The 20,804-nt window shown below is 44.8% G+C and overlaps 1 protein-coding gene across 2 annotated transcripts in view; it reads left to right on the top strand.

Moving 5' to 3' along the window:
* The window catches only part of KLHL18 (kelch like family member 18), a 47,486-nt gene that overhangs the window by 22,735 nt on the left and 3,947 nt on the right, over positions 1 to 20,804 (top strand). Inside the window, exons 2-9 of one of the 2 annotated variants that reach the window (XM_040994370.1) lie at positions 2,962 to 3,092; positions 5,095 to 5,235; positions 8,764 to 8,962; positions 10,431 to 10,591; positions 12,932 to 13,068; positions 14,386 to 14,623; positions 18,146 to 18,250; positions 19,802 to 19,913. In XM_040994370.1, coding sequence (XP_040850304.1) covers positions 2,962 to 3,092; positions 5,095 to 5,235; positions 8,764 to 8,962; positions 10,431 to 10,591; positions 12,932 to 13,068; positions 14,386 to 14,623; positions 18,146 to 18,250; positions 19,802 to 19,913 — 1,224 coding nt within the window. The remainder of the gene's footprint in view (positions 1 to 2,961; positions 3,093 to 5,094; positions 5,236 to 8,763; positions 8,963 to 10,430; positions 10,592 to 12,931; positions 13,069 to 14,385; positions 14,624 to 18,145; positions 18,251 to 19,801; positions 19,914 to 20,804) is intronic. The other variant, XM_040994371.1, reaches the window with a different exon arrangement.

The following is a 20,804-nucleotide window of genomic DNA, read 5'->3' on the forward strand; positions in this document are numbered from 1 at the left end:
TTAGCCTGGCTCAGTCCTGGCCATTGCAGCTACCCGGGGAGTGAATCACCAGATGAGAGGTCTCTGCTTCTTCATCTTTCTAATTCTGACTTTCAAATAAATAAATAAATCTCTTTTTTTTTCAAGGAAAAGATTATTTCAAGAGGTTCAACGACTGAGGTTCAACGACTAATAGAAATTCAGGAAGAAAAGTCAGAGACAATAGAGGGGAGGAAATTTATTGAAGAAATATTATGAAAAGATTCTTTTTTCAAAATCGAAATGTCTGTAGGTTGATAGCACAGAGGGCAAAAGAAAATCACTAGGAAGGTATAATACTGTGAAGTTTCAGAACAGTAAGAATAAAGAAAAAGTGTTTTTTGCTTGTTTATTTGAAATTTATTTTATTTGATAAGCAGAGTTAGAGAAAGTATCTCTCATCCACTATTTCACTTCCCAAACAGCTATAATGCCCAGGCTGGGCCTGGATAAATCCTGGAGCTTCATCTGGAATCCCCATGTGGATGCAGAGACCCAAACATGCTGCTTTTTCTCCAAGACATTGGCAGGAAACTGGACCAGAAGTGAAACAGCTGGGATGCAAACAGGCGTCCAAGTCCTCTATGCCACAACACTGGTCCCAAAAGGAAAACCATAAAAGCTTCCAGAGAAAACTGTCACATATTTCCCCAAAGAGATTTCAGTCCAGATGCCATTCATCTGAAGTCTTGAGCAGGGATGGAGAATGCTCATTATCCAGGGCTCATTCATGTGCCATGCAGAGGCTTCAGCCCCTCCTGTGGGCCTCCATCTCTCAAGAGGTGTCATGTAGCTTCTCCCTGAGCAAGTGACCCAGGAGAGAGGGAAGAGGCATTTCAGTGCATTTTATGACCTAACTTTGAAAGGGAAATAGCATCATCACTTTTTCTTTTTTAAGATTTATTTACCTTATTGGAAAATTTACAGAGAGAAGGAGACACAAAGATCTCCATCCACTGGTTCACTCCCCAGGTAGCCTCAATGGCTGGAGCTGAGCTGAAGCCAGGAGCCTCCTGGTCTCCCATGCAAATGAAAGGTCCCACGACCTTAGGCCATCATCCACTGCTTTCCCAAGCCCACAGGCAGGGAGCTGGATGGGAAATGGAGTAGCCCTGGATATGAACCAGCATCCATATGGGATCCCAGTGATTGCAAGGTGAGGCTACTGCCACTAGGCTACTGTACCGGACGGCATCATCACTTTGCTGTGTTCTGTGTTCTCACCCACCAACCGTGAGGCACTGTAGGAGAGGACTGGCTGCTCTAGGGTGTGAATACCAGGAAGTAGAGCTCATTGAGGTCAGCTTGGAGACTGGCTTCTGCAAGTAATAGCTAAGTGAAAGTTCAAGAAGTAATATGTAGGCATATTGTTTAGAAAGAGATAAATCCTAGGAAGAAAGAGGCTTCCTCTGAAAGCAAGAATCAGGTGGAATTTAGGGAAACACACCGCTGATCTGTTTTATAAGCCATACTGAACAATTCTTGAAGAGATATGTATGTTTATGACCATGATTTAAAAGGAATTATCAGCACCCCCTTCTGCTCCAAACATGCAACCATATAATGATTCCCCACACTGATAGTAAAGCAACAGCTGAATTGTAGGAAAAACTAACATGCCTCTGCCATTTGGAGTCTGCATGTGTCCTTGAAGGACTGGTTACTACCTGCAACCCTGAAGCTTGGTGAAAAAGGACTTAATGGCCTCACCTGATCTGTAATCTCTAACTGGATGTGACACAGCTGACGAGCACTAGGCAGTGAGATGTTCAGGCATTCTACTAATGTGGAACTTGAAAACAGGGTGACAGACCAGTTTGCTCCTGGAGAATGGGAAGTTCTTTAGTGGAATGTTTGCAAAGATTGAAGCTATAAATGGCAAGGCTTTTTAACAGAAAGGTGGAAATGCTTTACAGAATTCCTAAGGCATAGATTGGTAATCTTTTTTTTTTAATTGAAATGTGATTGTAAGGTTTTTTTTTTTTTAAGAGATTTTATTTAATTTGAAAAGCAAAGCAGCAGAAAGGAAATTTTCAACTGTTGATTAATTACCTAAATGCCTACAACAGCCAGGTGTTGGCAAAGCCAGAACCAGGAAGCAGGAACTCCACCTGAATCCCACATAGGTCGCAGGGATCCAAGCTCTTGAACCATCATCTGCTGCTGCCCAGTGTGCACGTTGTCAGGAAGCTGGATCAGGAGTGGAAGAGGGCCTTGATGCCAGGCCCTCTGGTATGGCTTAACCCGCTGTGTCATGGTCCCTGCCCTGAGAAGAATTTTATGCAAATTAGACCAAGATTGGGTTTCTGTTCCTAAAGGCCATCCAGAGCTCTGGCCAGTCCACTGCCGTACTGCTAGTTGCTGCTAGTTGCTATAGAGTCATTTTGCCTAGAGGAACTCTGGGATCTTTGCTATCAGAACATGCTTGTTGCCCAGGGACCTCTAGCATTGAAGCCTGTAACTCCAGCTCTGTTTACACACACAAGCCCCCAGCAGAAGTCTGATTTAGTTTCTCTTTGTCTCTTCCTATCACTGTGTGTTGGTTTTTCTTGAACATATTACACTGTTGGGAGCTTCAACATTCTTAGTTTGTCTTTTCCATCTGCTTTCTTAATATTGGGGTTGGGATAAAGTGTTAAAGGAACTAAGTACCCAGGTTGATGGAGGAGTTGAGAGAGAGTATAATTAGAAACTACCACATGAGGCATTCAGGCTTTGGTTTTTCAATATTTTATACCTCACCAAAGTGTATTTTCATTTTTTTGCTGTAATTGAGCGTATTGGTCTTTAGGATCTCTGTGGTAAGCTTCGCTGTTAGGCCCTCTAATACCTTCAGTACTGTCATAGAGGGATAGAGGGCAGAAGGTTGAGCTGCAAAGTCCAGGTTGGGTTTTTATATTTGCATTACTCAGCATCTATCTTTGTATTTTATTGTGCCCACAGATTGGGGACCATAAATTCAGTGCTCACCGGATCGTCTTAGCAGCCTCAATTCCATATTTCCATGCAATGTTTACAAATGACATGATGGAGTGCAAGCAGGATGAGATTGTGATGCAAGGCATGGACCCCAGGTACTGAATCTTACCCTTTGTTTTCATAGGTTGGTTTCAGGTGCAATTTCTGCAGGTGCTGAGGGCCTGCAGCAGGATGTGTTGTATAATAACACAGCAACTCCATCCACGTGGTGGGGGATTTGTCAATAGGTTGGACCCACAGTCAGTGGCCATAGATAGGGTTAAAATGAAGGCAGATTGGATGCTTTAAAAGAAAAAGTACAGAACAATACTTTTTATGAGACCTACAAGCCAAGATGCTCTAGGTACAAGGTGGTGGTATAGTCTGGGTGCTTTTCTAAGTCAGGCATTATAGCCTGCAGAGTGGTTCTTCAAATATGTGTCTACATTCACTTCTATTCTCAGCAGTCCAGAACAGTAAGTGTTCTATTTATACACTGTTTGTCTGTAGTGGTACTTGTTAGCCTTAGAAGGCTTTGGGGCACTTGAGATGTGACTAGTGAGACTGAAAAACTTGATTTTAAAAAATTTTATTTTAATGAATTTAAATTTCATTCTAGATAGCCACATGTGTGTCAGACAGTGAAGGGTCTAAAATGTAGCAATGTTGTAATTAATTAATGGATATGAAAATTTAAGCCCAAGGGCTTCAAGCCAGGGTTAGTCAGGAACCTTGCTTTATTATTGCTTAATGACCTAATGGTAAAAGCTAGGGAAAGGAGATAGGTGACTCCATGATATCCTCTGGATGACCAAAAGCAATATGTCCCCCCACCTCCCCATTGCCAGGATGAAAGCAGGTCAGCTGCCTCTGAGAAAAGACAAGGATTGGATCTCCAAGGGTGGCTGTGTGCTGCTCCGAGCTCCGAAGGACCCTTCAGAATTATTATTCTGTGAACTCTAGCTAGAGGCTTCATTGAACAGCAAGTGAACAACTGTGGTTTTCATAGTTCTAGGCACTGAGGTCTAATAGTGAGAAGAAAAAATTAGATCACATTTTCTCATGGTGCTTTCTCTTGGGGATCTGCCAAGAAACAGACACCTGCTGTGACTGGAAGTGAAAGTGATGTGAAGAAAATAAAGATCAGTGAGTTATGGTAGAGATTGGTACTGTTTCGGAATGTCAGAGTTGGCCTCTGTGGGCAGCAGGTGTTAGCGTATCAAAGCGAAGGAATCAGCAGTCTTAATACAGAGCCAACCAAGCAGGAAAGAGAGGAATCCACATTGATGAGCCCAGAGAGATGGAGCAGGGCTGGGCCACAGACAACTCTGTAGGTGGCTTAGGGCTTCATCTTCCATGTGAATTGGAAGCCAAAAGAAAAGTTGGACATCTCATTCAAGAAATTTACCCCAAATAGTAATGATTCAAAACCATCATAGTGGTAATAAGATGATAATAGCTATTATGCCCGCCAATAAAGGAAATAAATTATAACATATTTGTAAGTTGAAATATTACATATCAGCCACTTAGCAAGCAGAGGAGGCCTGGCATGCAAAGTCATTTGGCCTGGTCTTGCCAAGGCAACTGCAGGAGGGACTTAAAGTTCAATAAATCTATAGCAGGCTAATTTTTAAGCTGGTATTTTTGTATGGCCCACAAATTATGTTATAAATATCCACTTGGCCTTTGGCAGGAAAAAGATTCTCTACTCCTCAAAACAGGAAGATAATAAAGTAACATGGCAAAGGGCTTGATACGTGTTTTATGGTTATTTCCATGTAATTTATGCATGCTTGTGGACAGAAACTGAAAGTGAACCTAGAGAAATGACCACTGTTGACTTTTTCAGTAGTGAGTCTGTGGGTAATGGCTTTCTCTGTTTCAGAATTTTCTGTAATAAAATTATTTGGCCAGTGACGGTAACTCCAAAGTATAATACTTTGGCTGTGGTGTTAAACTGAGTCTGTTGAGACCAGTTCTCCAAGGCTAACTGGATATTCTAGTGTGGCATGTGTGTTCTGTGTGTAGTCATGTCAGTTCAGTTAGGGCTTGAATTTGCTGGGCACAAGGACTTGTCTCTGAAGAGCTTCTAACGGCTTCCCCTCTTCCCTCTAGTGCCTTGGAGGCTCTGATCAACTTTGCTTACAACGGCAACCTCGCTATTGACCAGCAAAATGTGCAATCATTGCTAATGGGTGCGAGCTTCTTACAGCTGCAAAGCATCAAAGACGCCTGCTGCACATTCCTCCGAGAACGGTGAGGTGATGGGACAGCCTGGCCTATAGAGGGCAGAATGGTCATCTCATTTCTAGAATCCCCTGCCAGTTTGCTAAGTTCTTGGTGAACAGAGGACTTTTTTTTTTTTTTAAATATCTATTTTTATTTGAAAGACAGATACTACAGAGAGAAGACAGAGAGAAAGATCTTCCATCAACTGGTTCATTCCCTAAATAGCCATAATGGCCAGGGCTGAGCTGATCTAAAGCTGGGAGCCAGGAGTGTCTTCTGGGTCTCCCATGTGGGTACAGGGGCCCAAGTACTTGGGCCATCCTCTGCTGCTTTCCCAGACCATAAGCAGAGAGCTGGATCAGAAGTTTAGCAGCCAGGACATGAACTGGTGCCCACATGGGATGCCAGTCCCATAGGGTACAGGATTAACCTGCTATACCACTGCACTGGTCCCTGTACAGAGGATTTTATAAAGAGGGTGAGCTAGAAAGGTTGTTCTGCAGTGATGACTATAGTGAATCATTGTCAAGCAACATCTGTTTCTTTGGGATGAATCTTTGCAGAACATAGAAGATTTACTTAGTCCTGCCTGTTTTCTGCCTTGATTTGGTATATATACATTCTCTGATCCATTCTGTTCAACCTCACCAGCCACTCATTTAGGTGAGTGATTCAGTGTTCTCTGTTCCATAGCCATTTCCAAATTTGTTTAGATACTTCCCCTCTCCTGGAATTTCTGAGCCAGCTTTTTTTTTTTTTTAAATTTAACTTCTTTTTAAATTACTATCATCGTTTTATGATACAGTTCCATAGGCCTTGGGATTTCTCTACTTCCCTCCCCAAGTCCCCTTCTCCTCACCAAATTCTCCTATATTATTACTATAACATAGCTCTTCATAAACAGTCACATGTTCATCATTGCGGGATTGGACAGTGGCAGAGAGTGCAGCCTCCTATTGTTAAGATACAGCTAATAGTTTCATCGGGAGTCCATCTTTGATCTGGGAGTAGAGATGCACACTGCACTGTATCCTCACATCTGGGCATGATAGTCTCCATTACAGTTTCTGCACATCCCTCTTAAATGAAAAGCCACAATACAAAATCAACAACAGGAAGAAAAATAGGAATTTACAGCACCATGAATTTCTCAAGAGGTTTCAGTAGTTCAGCAGGCCTGAATTGTTGGTGTTCCCACCACTACAGTGACGATGAAATCTCTCCCCAATCCACTGGCTGCTGTAGTCCACCTTAGTGTCTCTGTCTACCCACATCTTCACTGCCAGTGATTGCCAAGTCAGCTTTTTATACCTAAAATTTTTCAGAATTCAACCAAATTTAACTTCTGGGAGTTCTTGCTTTTTTTTTTTTTTTTTGAGATTTATTTATTTTTATTGGAAATTCGGATATATTGAGACACAGGAAAAAAAGGAAACACAAAAAGATCTGTCCTCTGGTTCACTCCCCAAGCGGCTGTAATGGCCAGAGCTGAACTGATCTGAGACCAGGAGTCAGATACTTCCTCTGGGTCTCCCACATGGTTGCAGGTTCCCAAGGCTTTGGGCCATCCTCAGCTGCTTTCCCAGGCCACAAACAGGGGAGCTGGATGGGAAGTGGGACCGCTAGAATTAGAACTGGCACCCCTATGGGAGCTTGGTGCATTCAAGGTGAGGACTTTAGCCACAAGGCTATCATGTCGGGGGCGCCCCCCCTTTTTTGAGGTTTTATTTTACTTATTTAAAAGGAGAGTTAGAAGGACCGGTGTGGTGGCATAATAAGTTAATCTTCTCTGCCTGCAGCATTGGTATCTCTCATGTGGGCACTTGTTTGAGTCCCTTAGTTAAAGGATGAATGCCATTTAACTGCCAGAGGCTTGGGTGTAAGGGACAGTACTGGACCAGGCACAGTAAGGGAGAAACTGGGGTAACACCTCTGGGTGTGCAGTGCTTTCCCAACCCAGCCCCCCAGTGAACCTTCATTTACCACCAGCAACCCTTCCTGACTCAGATCTACCATTCTGAACCTCATTGTTTTTTAGACCCAATCCACCCTTCTACCATTCCTGTTCCACCAATCCTGTTTGCTTAGCAGCGCTATGGACCCTGCTTGTTGTCCACTATTGATCTCCTGCCTACACGGTGCCCATGAGCATCCCTGAGCACTGCATTGTGGCAGCCAGTCGACAACTGCATAAATGATACCTAAAATGCAGGGCCATTTCCGTCCATGGTATTAGCCTGTGCCCAAAAAAGTAAATATTGCGTTGAGGTCAAGTGTGGCTCCAGACCCCGTGAAGCCTCCTAGGAGGCTGGAAGCATGCATGTGGGAATTGTGGGGCCCACACTGTCTTTGCTGCTTATTTGTGACATAGACTGAGCTTTCTGATGAAGATTTAATCGGTCGTCCATCTTCAAGCCTTAATTAACCAAAGGACAACAGCTCCACCTAGGGGCTTTTGAAGTCAAGACTGTCAGCACTGGATCCAGGCTTGGTCAACAAGTAATGTCAACTAAAAGTACTTAGAAAGTGATTTATGTATTTGAAATGCAGAGTTACAAAGAGAAATCAGAGAGAGAGAGAGAAATCTTCCATCTGCTGGTTCACTCACTAAATGGCCATAATGGTCTGAGCTGATCCAGGTATCTGGAAAGCTTCTTCTGGTTTTCACGTGTGGATGCAGGGACCCAAGAACTTGATCGTTCCCCACTGCTGTCCCATGCCATTTGCTGGGAGCTGGGTAGAAAATGGAACACCAGTGGGAATAGTTGCTTCCCATCCATATGGGAAAGTGACACTGCAGGTGGTGGCTTAACTCATTACACAATGGGGAAAAAAAATATTCTGATAAATTTAAGTAAGCTTGTGGTGGGTGTTTGGCCTAGTGGTTAAGATGCTTACATCTCTAGGCCTGAAGCAATGGCTCAATTGGCTGAACCTCCCCTTGCAAGTACCAGGATCCCATATGGGTTCTGGTATGTGTTCCAAGTGCTCCACTTCCCTATTTGTGGCCTGGGAAAGCAGTCAAATGGTTCAAAGCCTGGGGACCCTGTACCACATTGAAGGACCCAAGAAACCCCTGGCTTTGGATCGGCTCAGCTCTAAGAGGGTCATTGCGGCCACTTGGAGAGTAACAGCAGGTGAATGAAAGATCTTTCTCTGTGTCTCTCATCTGTGTAAATCTGTCTTTCCAATAAAAAATAAATAAGTCTTTAAAAAAAATGCTCATTTCCCTTATCGGAACACTTAGATACAAGTCCCAAGTTTATTCCCAATTCCACATTCCTGCTGTTGTGTATCCTTGGGAAGCAAGAAATAGCTCCAGTGGTTGGGTTCCTGCCATTCACACGAGAGATCTGGACTGAACTTCTGCCTCTTGACTTCTGACTTGGCCCAGCCCTGGCCACTGTGAATATTTAGGCAGAATAGAAGATCTTTGTGTCTTTATTTCTCTTCATTATCCCAGACTGACAGCCCTTGTGCTTTCCCTTTTTCTTCTTGTACCCTTTTCCCTCCAATTTGTTTTTCCTTTTTTTTTTTTTTGTTCAATGCCAAAAGGCTTCACCCCAAAAACTGCCTGGGTGTACGCCAGTTTGCTGAGACGATGATGTGCACTGTGCTCTACGATGCGGCCAACAGCTTCATCCACCAGCACTTTGTGGAGGTGTCCATGTCAGAAGAATTCCTGGCCCTGCCCTTGGAAGACGTGCTGGAGCTGTTGTCTCGGGATGAGCTGAATGTAAAATCAGAGGAGCAAGTATGTAGGGCAGAGTGGTTGGTCTCTGAGCATGGGTTTGTTCTTCTATGTATGTTTTTGATGAAAACGTAAATATTTTAGTGCCTAAATGTATTCTGTTGATTTTCTCACAGTTACTTCCCTTATTCTGGAATTTCTGGGTTATTTTTAATATTTACTTTAAAAAATAATGCTACTATGAAGTGGAAATGGCAAGGATAGATAACATTTTACAAGAATCTTTCCCAAGAGAATAGAACATTGGGACAGTTATTTGAAAGAGTGACAGAAGGAAACACGAACACTGATGCACAACAGAGCTTGCGTTTGTTGGCTCACTCCACAAGTGACCTTGACAGCAGTCTGGGTTGTGGCAGAAGCCCGGAGCCCAGAACTCCATCCAGGTCTCCTAACAGTGGGTTGCAGAGGTCTAAACACTTGGACCATCCTCTTCCATGCCCAGGCAGATTAACAGGGAGCTGTATCAGAAGCACAGCAATTGGTACTTGAACTGGTACTCTGGCATGGGATGCTGGTGTTGCAAGCAGCAGCTTAACCTGTTGGACCATAGTGTTAAGCTATAAAACTCCCATGAGAGTGTGTGTTTTTAAATGAGAGAGAGATGGCAGCATATTTTACTGCCAATGGGAATTTTCCAGAAGAGAAGGAAGAATTGATAATGTAGGACACATGGGAAAATAGTTGCTAGAATGAAGTTCTGGAATGGAAAAAGAGCATAGGGTCTTGGGGGTTGTATATTTGGTGGAGCACACATGTGGTATCAGTTGTGCTAGAGAGCAAGTGTTATTTTGGAGTTACATTTGAAGTTATGTTAGTGTGGCAGTGGTCTAACGGCTAAAGTCCTTGCCTTGAACGCACCGAGATCCAATATGGGCGCCGGTTCTAATCCCAGCAGCTCCACTTCCCATCCAGCTCCCTGCTTATGGCCTGGGAAGGCAGTTGAGGATGACGCATGGCCTTGGGATCCTGCATCCATGTGGGAGAGCTGGAAGAGCTCCTGGGTCCTGACTTCAGATCGGCACAGCTCTGGCCGTTGTGGTCACTTGGGGAGTGAGTCATCGGATGGAAGATCTTCCTCTGTCTCTCTTCTCTGTATATCTGAGTTTGTGATAAAAATAAATAAATCTTTTTTCAGAAGAAAAAAAAAAGATAATAATGAAATCCAGAAAAGCTATTATAGTCATCTGGTTTACATTGCTGTAAGACTGGGCCACCCATAAAAATTCATTAACAGTATACAAAGTTAAAGATCTTTGCAAGTATACATGACAATAAATGAATAAATAAAGACTGGGCCACCCAGAAGTAGCAATGGAAGTGGCGAGAAAGCGATGAAATCAACTGGGGAGCAGATTGATGAACCCAAGGGGTTACCTTGGTATAGAGAATAGAGGGATTGAGATTGGGGGTGCAGGTTGGAATCATCCTCTGTGAGGGAAGTTGTCAGAGCTTGTGCTCTATTATGCAGGTCTTTGAAGCTGCACTGGCCTGGGTCAGATATGACCGGGAGCAAAGAGGAGCCTACCTGCCTGAGTTGCTGTCTAGCATTCGCCTGCCTCTCTGTCGGCCACAATTCCTGTCAGATCGAGTGCAGCAAGATGACCTGGTGCGTTGCTGCCACAAATGCAGGTGAGTGACTGCTGAGGGTCTGAACGGAGAAGAGGACTTGCCCACCTGCCTCAGCTTAAGGGAGGAAGAATGGGGAGTGATCATCATGGCACATGCATTGGTCTGCCCTGTCTGGAACCGGGAAGAGAAGTGCTGTTGGGAAGTGACAAGGCAAAAGAGCTTGCTTTTGATGATTTTCCAGCATCTTCATCTACTGTGTTGTGGGGTGTTTGTTTGTTTGGGGTTTTTTGTTTGTTTCTTTTAAGATTTAGTTATTTGTGGGCCTAGCACAATAACCTAGTGACTAAATCTTCTGCATGTGTCAGAATCACGTGTGGGTACTGGTTCATGTCCCAGCTGTTCTACTTCCCTTGCAGTTCCCTGCTTGTGGCCTGGGAAAGCAATAAAGGATGGCCTAAAGCCTTGGGACTCTGCAGCCCTGTGGGGGACCCAGAAGCTCCTGGCTTCAGATTAGCTTAGCTCTAGCCATTATGGCTGCTTGGGGAGTGAATCAGCAGACAGAAGATCTTTCTGTATTTATGTCTGTATATCTGCCTTTACAATAAAAATAAAAATAAACACATCCTTAAAAAAAGGTTTAGTTATTTGAAAAGCAGTTAGGAAGGAGTGGGGGGAGAAAGAAAGAGTCAGAGGTATCTTTTATCCACTGGTGAACTTCCCAAACGGCCACAATGGTTGGAGCAAGGCTAATCTAAGGCCAGAGCCCAGAGCTTCTTCCAAATCTCTGCGTGGGTGCAGGGAGCCAAGGACTTGGGCCACCTCTGCGGCTTTCTCAGGGGCACTATCAAGGAGGTGAATTGTAAATGGAGCACCTGCAACTCAAAGCACCATCCATATCGGATGTTGGCTTTGCAGGTGGTGTCTTACATGCTGAACCATAGCACCAGTCCCCTAAGGTTTTTTTTTTTTTTTTTTTTAATGAATGTGCAAGCAACTGTACCACCTGTCCTGACCCTATCCCAGTAGCTGACTTGGTTGTGCAAATAGGACTCTGGGGACCTTCATGCTGTTCAGTAAATATGAATTAGTGCAATTACTGCCTCTATGGTGATGATTGAGAGGAGGACTGCTTTCTAGCCAATGAAGTTTAACTTGTGTACCTCTGTATAATAGACATAGCAGAACCATTTTCTCACCCCTGAATTCGCTGATTTGGGAGGAAGCTGGTGGCTCGATTCAGGCAGTATGAAGGTGTGTGTGAGGAAGGGGCAGTGGTAACTGGAGGCCTGGGACAGCAATCTCAAGTGTGCTGCTGAGGAGTGTAAACTGTTGTGTTGTTAACAGGAAGCTAGCAGTGGTTCCTAGAAAAACAGCCTGGATTGTAGTGTAGGGGCAGGCTGGAGGCAGGGAGATCCATCAGGAGCTGTCAGTTGTGACTGCCATAATGCCAGATGGAGAGGATTCATTGCAGGATGGGAGCCATAGTGCAGTCCTAGGGTGGAAAAGGGGAGCCAGGTCCGAGTGGTAACAGGACGCAGGCTACTTGTTGAACCTCCTGAGGCACAGCTGTGCTAGCTACCACCCACTTGTTCTTATACCTAATGGAAGATACTCACTAGGGCTGGCTCTGTTGACTAGCAAGTTAAGCTTCCACCTGTGGAATCAACATCCCATATGAGCACCTGTTCAAGTTGGCTTCTCCATTTTCTATCTAGCCCCCTGCTGATGTACCTGAGAGAGTGGCAAAAGATGACCCCCAAGTCCTTGGACCCCTGCACCCATGTAGAAAAAAAAAAGTTGCTCATAGTGATTACATGCACTAAAGGAGGGCTCAGTTTTGCTCCTTCAGTTTTGAACATCTCTAGCTGAGTGGTTTCCCTGGATCTTGCTTGAGTTCTTTTATTCTTTCCTTTTTTTTTTTTTTTTAAGTTTTTATTTATTTATTTTATTTGAAATGGCCAGTGACAGAGAAATAGGGAGAAACAGAGAACTCCCACTTATTAGTTCACTTCCCAAATGGCCAAATGGTCGCAGTGGCTCGGGCTGGGCCAGGCCAAAGACAGGAACTGTATCCAGGTCTCCCACATGGGTAGCAAGGACCCAAGTACCTACTTTTCCAGGTGGTCCTTTAGCAGGGTGTTGAGTCCTAAGTGGAGCAGCCAGAACTCAAACTGATACTATGAAATAGGATCCAGTGTTGCTGGCAGTGGCTTAAGTTGCTACACCACAATGTCAGCTGTTTATTTGGGTTTTTGAGACCAGACATTTCCAGAAGGTTTCCTCACTCATATTTTCCCTTTTTGCGGAGGGAGTAGGAATGGGGGAGCCAGGCTCAGAAATATAAATGTGGCCCAGGTGGAGAAGATACCTCCTGACCTAGCATCTTGTACCTTATCCCAGGGACCTGGTAGATGAAGCCAAGGACTATCACCTCATGCCAGAGCGCCGGCCCCACCTGCCAGCCTTCAGAACTCGGCCTCGCTGCTGCACCTCCATTGCTGGGCTCATCTATGCTGTGGGGGGCCTCAACTCAGCAGGTATCTTGCAACTCCCCTTTGCAGAGCCCCATGTCAGACTCCAGGGATGAGGAAACATCAGACATTAACTTAACCCAGCCCTCTGGATTCTCTCCATAATCTCACCTTCTCTCCCCCTCTTGATTTGATGTAATTGCTGTGCAGTTAGAGCTTATCCTGTATTCTTCCCATTTCACAAGAGGTCCTTGAAGCCTTGTCCCTGACCTCACAGATGAGGACATGGAGTCCTGGAGAGCTCTTGCTGTTCTCACAGGTTGTTTTTGATAGAACTAGGAGTAGAACTCAAGTGTCCTCATTTCTAAAGCAACCCTGTTCCCTTAATATCACATTGGCAATGGCAGTAATGCTTACCAGCTGAGTCATGGATAGGGCATAGTCAGAGACTCATCCAGCTACTACACAGTTTCTCCTTTGCTCTTGTGACTCATGGAGCCCACTAGGAGACTGTCTCCGAGAAAAAGAAGTGCAGCGCCTGCCACCTCATAATGGATTTTACTCTTCGCCCCTATTCTCCATGAAGTGCACATATACTTTACAACCCCTCCGTTACTGGCAGACCTTGTATTATACAGTCAGATTCTCAGGGAAGTTACAATGGGTCTCCTGTCTTCTTGAGGGTCCTGGGCAGTTTTATTTTGAACTAAAGAGTGACCTGGGAAAGGTAAGTCCTAAACTGAGGAAGTACTGGAGTGTGGCAAGCACGAGTGCCGCAATGTAGCACCTGACAGAAAGGGAAATCATTTAATTTGATGTCACAAAAATGCCGTGAAAAAGAGGGCTTTTTTTTCCACCTTGCTGTTTATGATTACTATTTATTGAACACTAATTATGTGCTAGACCTATGCTGGGTGCTTTACCTATTATATCACTTAATCATGATAATTGTGCCATTAACGTTGTTTCATGTGTGAAACTGAGGGTAAGGACACAAGACAACATTGGAACCCATATTCTTTCCTCTCTGCCCATGTCTTTGGCTTTATATAGGTAGCAAACCTGATTGTAAGTGAAAACTACCTTCTCTGAAAAGTAATTTGCTGATTAATATTTTCCTCAAAGAATCAGATTGAAAGTTATTGGGGGAGGGATTTAGGGAAGGTGTAAGGGAAATCCCAGGGCCTATGGAACTGTGTCATATAATAATAATGTTTAAAATAAATTTTAAAAGTTACTGGGACTGAAGTTTCTTCATGGGCCATTGTGCCCTGTGTAGTTCTACAGGAAGAGCTAATACGCAATCCAGTCAACGTTCCGTATAGTTGTTGCCTAATAGTTGTGATCTAAACAAGTGGTCTCATCTGTTTTAATTTTGAGTAGCAAATTTTTATGCAGGTGATTCCCTGAATGTGGTGGAAGTGTTTGACCCTGTCGCCAACCGCTGGGAGAAATGCCATCCCATGACCACAGCGCGCAGCCGTGTGGGCGTGGCTGTGGTGAATGGGCTTCTCTATGCCATCGGGGGATATGACGGCCAACTTCGGCTGAGCACTGTGGAGGCCTACAACCCAGAGACGGACACATGGACCAGAGTGGGGAGCATGAATAGCAAGAGAAGGTATTTTGGAAGCCACGTACAGCCTGAGCATACACACTGAGCACGGGGAGTGCCATGCTAGACGAGCAGGGCCACTTGATAAAGTAAAACACAAGCCCTGGCTTGGGAATGTTCTGCAGCCAGGCCAGCCACTGCTGGGACCTCCTGGGAACAAGCCCCCATCTTCCCAACAGTAAAGTATCTGCCTTGTCCTTTGAGCAACTTGGGGAGATGAGCCGTGAACATGTGGAAGTTGTATTGTTATTTAAGTGCCAGATAAGGACTGGAAAATGTGTTTTATGGAAGATTCAAGGAGGGAGAGAAATTGGACTGGAACAGCTGGAAGATTTCAGGGAAGAGGTGGAGTTAAAGTTGAAACTTGAAGAATAAGGAGGATTTAACTTGATTAGTGATGAAAGGAAATGCAAGGTGTTCTTTATCTTTTCTTTCCCCCCAGGACTCTTGCCACATATGTGCTTCCACTTCCCTGGTGTACACGAATTAAAGCAGTTTCCTTTCCTTCAGGACATGCACAAGGGGGACCAAGTTGATATGTCGCTGAACACTTCCAGCCACTCATTTTCTCTACCACTTGGTTAGAGGACACCTCAGTAGTGAGCACATTCAGGCTTCTCAGTGCAGAGGTGACAGGTAGATGTGTGGCCCAGGGTTCCCATACTTGGACTGTGGGAGGGCAGATCCTTCTCAAGCCACGTAATTAGGCAAATGTCTATTCCTTAGTCCCTGATGAGGCCACTCACTGGCTACCACCATGGTTGTTCTTTAAGGATGTTTCTGCTGTAATTATGTGTTCAAAGTATTTGCTTTCCAGGACTAGTTTTGTGGCATAGTGGATAAAGATGCTATGTGTTGTTGCCAGCATCTCATCTGGGCACTGGTTTGTTTCCCAGCTGTTCCATTTCCAAGGCAGCTTCTTGCTAGTGGCCAGGGAAAAGCCATGGAGTACGGCCCAAGTGTTTGGGCCCTGGTGCCCATCTGAGAGACCTGGATGGAGCTTCTGGCTCTTGACTTTGACCTGGTCAACCTTGACCTTTGTGACTGTCTTGGGAGTGAACCAGTGGGTGGAATCGCACTCTTTCTCTCTCTGTAACTCTAACTTTACAAAAATAAGCTAATTTTTTTTAATTTAAAAATTTAGAAAGTATTTGCCTTCCAGATTCCTTCACCTAGCCCTGCTTAGGAGTTTCTGCTTGTAAGAACATGTGGCTGGGAAGAAGAAAAAATCAAATGATGACACATGTGAGAAAGAAGAGTTAACATAGAAGTCCTTTGTCACGTTAAAGTTTTGTGGCCATGTTGCACATCTTCCATACTGCAGTGTTTGCATGTGACCATGAGCCAGGAAGAATCTGCTTGTGTACCAGTTAACCAGACTCATAAAGAGTCAGAGTAGGTTTGTCTTGCAGGAAACCAATGATCACATGGATCTGCTCCCCCCGGGAATGCTCTCACAATTCTCTCCTGCCTCACCACCCAGACCTTTGCAGTCTGTGACTCATTGTTCTGGATCCCCAGTCTTAGTGGCTTTTCCACTCCAACAGCCATTGGTCGCCCTTCCTTGTGTTTGCCCTGGGCCTCTCCTTGCTTTGATGTCACTGGGTTTACAGTGTTGTCTGGAGGAAAGTCCCCTGAGCATTCCTTTCCTCACTGTGGTCAGTGTCCCTGTTATTAGTACCATGGGCCCAATTCCATCCCGTCCCTTTTAAATTACAGGTTACCTTAAAATGTTCTCAATTGCTGCTTTTTTGACATCCCACACTCTTCTCCATCCTGCCAGTGACAGGCTCCTTTGTCCTTCCCATCACCTCCAGTCTTCCAGGCTACATCCATGGAACTTTCCTTGCTCTGGGCTATTCCAGTCCACACTGATCAACACTTTCTCTTATTTCTGCACACTTGCCTTTACCACTAAGTTGTTGTTTTGTATCTCTCTTTCTCTCTTTTCCACTCTCTCCTTCTGTCCTTTAAAATTTATTAATTTGAAAGGAAGAGTTACAGGAGATGATCATGGATCTTTCATCTGCTGGTTCATTCTCCAAATGGACGCAACAGCTGAGGCTGGCCCAGCCCAAAGGTGGGAGCCTAGAACCCCATCTGTACCTCCCACATGGGTGGCCGGGGCCCAGACAGTCCGATTATCTTCCACTGCTTTTCCCAGGCACATTACCAGAGAGCTGAGTCAGAGGTAGAACAGCCAGGACTCAAACCAGTGCTCATATGGGATACTGGTGTTGCTACTGATGGTTTAAGTAGCAGTACCACCACATCAGCCCTGATGTTTGATCTTAGACACTTTGGAAGCACCTGTTACAATCTTCAACATCATGTTTGAAAACAGTCCATCATTGTTGGTGTTTGATTTCTGTTGAGGCTTTTTTAGAACAGACTATATGATTTCACCAGACCTCTTGGGTCTTTACTACTCAGGGAGCTTAGCAGGAGAGTGGAGCTTATCTCATTTACATCAAAGGCAGGTGTTTCCCTGGGCAGCATGGAGAAGAGCGCTCAGCCTCCTGTACCACAGCTGCTCATTTGTGCACTGATGATGGTGACCTGACCTTCCTCGCAATGTGTGGAGAGGGTTAAAACTAGTAAACAGTGGTAGCTAATATATGGAGTAGAAAAAGAAAAAACAATTGTGTATGAACAGAAAATGACTAATTTCTATTATCAGTCTTGGGAAATTATTATTCTTGAAGTATTTATTAAAAACATGTCAATGTAGAACAGAATGAAGCATATAATCTTATTAGGTTCCTGTTACAATTTTTTAAGCAAATAGCAAATTTAGAGCACCTGCCATACATAGTAAGTGTGAACTGAGGAAGCATCACTCCATGAAGTCAAGTTAGAGATCAGACAGGACTGGACTTGCAGTGAAAGCACATCTATCACTTTCAGTGGGACAAATCAAATGTAACACAGTGACTGTATATTGAGGGAATATATAAGGCACTGCGCTAATTACTGTCAAGGTCGCATGAAGACCCTTTGTCCTGTTGAGAGGTAGCAGGCAGAGTACCAGTGTTCAATGGAGGCAGAAGATAAGCATCTTAGGGGCAGGAGCTGGGCTTGTTTAGCACTCTACACACTGCCACAGTGCCTGAGATAGTATGCCTAGTGACGGGAATCTGATGGATGATGACTGATTGCAACCAATACTCTATTGAAGGAAGAAGCTGCTGTGGGAATATGGAGTCGGGAGAACATTAATTCTTGTTTGGGAACTCTTGCATAGCTTTAGGGAGGGAAAGGAGAAGAATTTGACCTGGGCCATAGAGGTATATTAGATCATCATGGCAGTTTGGAAGGGACAATTTTAGACAGCTCATGGACTGGGAAAAGTCAAGATGGGAGGTAGTGAGTGGGGACAGATGGGTTGGGGAGCATGAACTTTACCACCTTAGATAAGTGCCTGTTCCAGAAAGAGGCATTGGCAGTCAGGTTAACTTCTCAGTGGAAATGAGAGGCAGTGCCTGGAAAGTTGAGGCCCATCTGGAGTGACAGTTCTGTCTGTTTCAGTGCCATGGGGACAGTCGTGCTGGATGGACAGATCTACGTGTGTGGGGGCTACGATGGCAACTCCTCCCTCAACTCCGTGGAGACCTACTCACCTGAGACGGATAAGTAAGGGTCCCGGCTCCCCGGGGCATCTGGAACTTAATGAACAACAAGGTTCAAAGACTTGGGGCTGCAATTTTGTGTGCAGATTCTTAACTAGGTTTTGCCCCTTAATGTTTTGTAAGTGATAGGTATTTAATAAGTCTTTGATTAAATGAATGCTTATATAATTTCTAAGCAAATTATCTGTGCAAATGCTTGGAAAGTATTTATTTGACAGTCTGTACCTCTTAATAACTCAGCCCATTTTTATGGACATGCAAGCAAGAGAGAATAGCAAGTAGACAAGCGACATGTTCCAAGGTGGGTAGGATATGATTCAGAAAAAAAGCAAAACATTAAATGGTGGGATGAGCACGGAAGAGATGTTGATTCCTATACCCTCAGAGTTAACCCTGTTAACATTCTGAAGGCTCTGAAAACTCCTGCAGTGAAGAACCCTGTTTAACCTTGTATTTTATGTAACACCGAACAACATCTTGTGAGGCTATTTTCTGAAATAGTCTTTGGGAACCACTGACAAAATTAACCTAAGTTTTTCATTTCAGTATTTGAACACTGTCATATTGTATAACAAAACAGAAGCAAATGAGTTGGATGAACTTACTGGGATACTTTTGAGCCAGTTTTCTGTCACTTCCCAAGTTACCTAAGTATCAGGCAGCAAGCTGGGTGTGAGATCCTTAAAGTAACAGTATATCACAGTGAGTGCATTGTGATCTACCTGCCCTGGCAGCTTGGGTCATTCTGTAAGTGGTCATTGTGGTTGAGATGACAGAGTGAGTGACAGGGCTGTCTTCTAAGGTGAGACTCATCGTGAATAGACATTGGGGGAGGTTCTTCATGTGCTGGGAGCCAGTCATGGCAAGAGGCTTAAGTGAGAAAATGCTCACTGTGACCAAGAATGGCAGTTAGTCCATGGGCAGGAGCACACAGTGTGCCGTGGTGTGACTCTGGAAAGTAGTGAGGACTAAGGACTAAGAAACACGTTGAGGAACTTGGGAGTCTGACTTAGAGGAGACAGTATGGAACCACTGGGAGGAAGTGTTATGGCCACTGGAGGAATAGTCCTGGCTACATGGGATTGGATGGGAAATGCTCTGGAAGCCAGGCCACTAGTAAGAAGGCTGTTGCTGTGGTCCTGGTAAGACACCACAGCTATGGCAATAGGATAAGTAGGGGAACATAACAGTGACCAGGATGCAAACCAGTGAGAATTTGGGGAACCCCAAGAATGTTAAGGGTGAAGGATGAGACACCCCTGAAAAAGCTGAATTTTATTAAATGTATTAACTAGATAGCAGATGGCTCCCCATAGCAAGATCGGGGAGTGGACAGGGAAGGAGAAGGTCTGTGAAAAAGTCTTGGTTTGAAATGTGCTGGGTTTGAGTGGCCATTGAAATGAGTGAAGAAGACAGGCTGTGTGTCTGAAGCTTGGATGAGAGCAGCGGCAAAGGTGGGGAGGGTATCCAGTCTACCCAAACCCTCCTAAGTTGTCTTAGGAGACCAGGAACACCAGCTCTCATGCCTCCTCTTTATTTTGACTCTTTCCTCAAGGTGGACAGTGGTGACCCCGATGAGCTCAAATCGCAGTGCTGCAGGTGTTACAGTCTTTGAGGGCAGGATCTATGTGTCAGGCGGCCACGATGGTTTGCAGATCTTCAACAGTGTGAGTCTGGGCTCCTCTTGGACTAAGGGCTCCTACTCCTTCCATGTTAAGAATTATTTTAGGGCCCGGCGTGGTGGCGCAAGTGGTTAAGGTCCTCGCCTGCACTCCCGGGATCCCATATGGGCGCCGATTCTATCCCGGCAGCCCCGCTTCCCTTCCAGCTCCCTGCATGTGGCCCGGGAAAGCAGTCGAGGACGGCCCAAGGCTTTGGGACCCTGCACCCGCGCGGGAGACCTGGAAGAGTCTCCTGGCTTCAGATCGGCATAGTATCGGCTGTTGCGCTCACTTGGGGAGTGAATCATTGGACAGAAGATCTTCTTCTCTGTCTCTCCTCCTCTCTGTATATCCGCCTTTCCAATAAAAACATAATAAAAATAAATCTTTAAAAAAAAAGAATTATTTTAAAGATAGAGAAGGAGAGAGAGATCTCCCATCCACTGTTTCACTTTACAGGTGCTCACCATGGCATGGCAATGGCTGGGCCAAAACTGGAGCCACAAGCCAAATATGCAAACTAGGTCTCCCATATGATGTCAGGGATCCAGTTAGTGGAGTCCAAAGCCTTGAGTGAGGAGAATCAGACCCAGGCACTCCTTAGCTAACACAGGCATCTTAACTCCTAGACTAAATGCCCACTTCCTAATACTTATTTCAAGGCTGTTTGCTTGAACAACAAAAAAAAGTCAACCTTGCCACTGACAGACGCTGCATAATTTATGAGATTTCAAGCTCTCTGGCTCATCCTCTAAGATTCTTAACTTATGGGGCCTGGTGTGGTAGCCTAGTGGCTGAAGTCCTCACCTAGCATATGCCATATGGACACTGGTTCTAATCCCAGCGGCCCCACTTCCTATCCAGTTCCCTGCTTGTGGCCTGGGAAAGCAGTTGCAG

This window comes from Ochotona curzoniae, unplaced genomic scaffold (assembly GCF_017591425.1).
Source record: "Ochotona curzoniae isolate NIBS_2020 unplaced genomic scaffold, NIBS_Ocur_1.0 contig_908, whole genome shotgun sequence".
NCBI lineage: Eukaryota > Metazoa > Chordata > Mammalia > Lagomorpha > Ochotonidae > Ochotona > Ochotona curzoniae.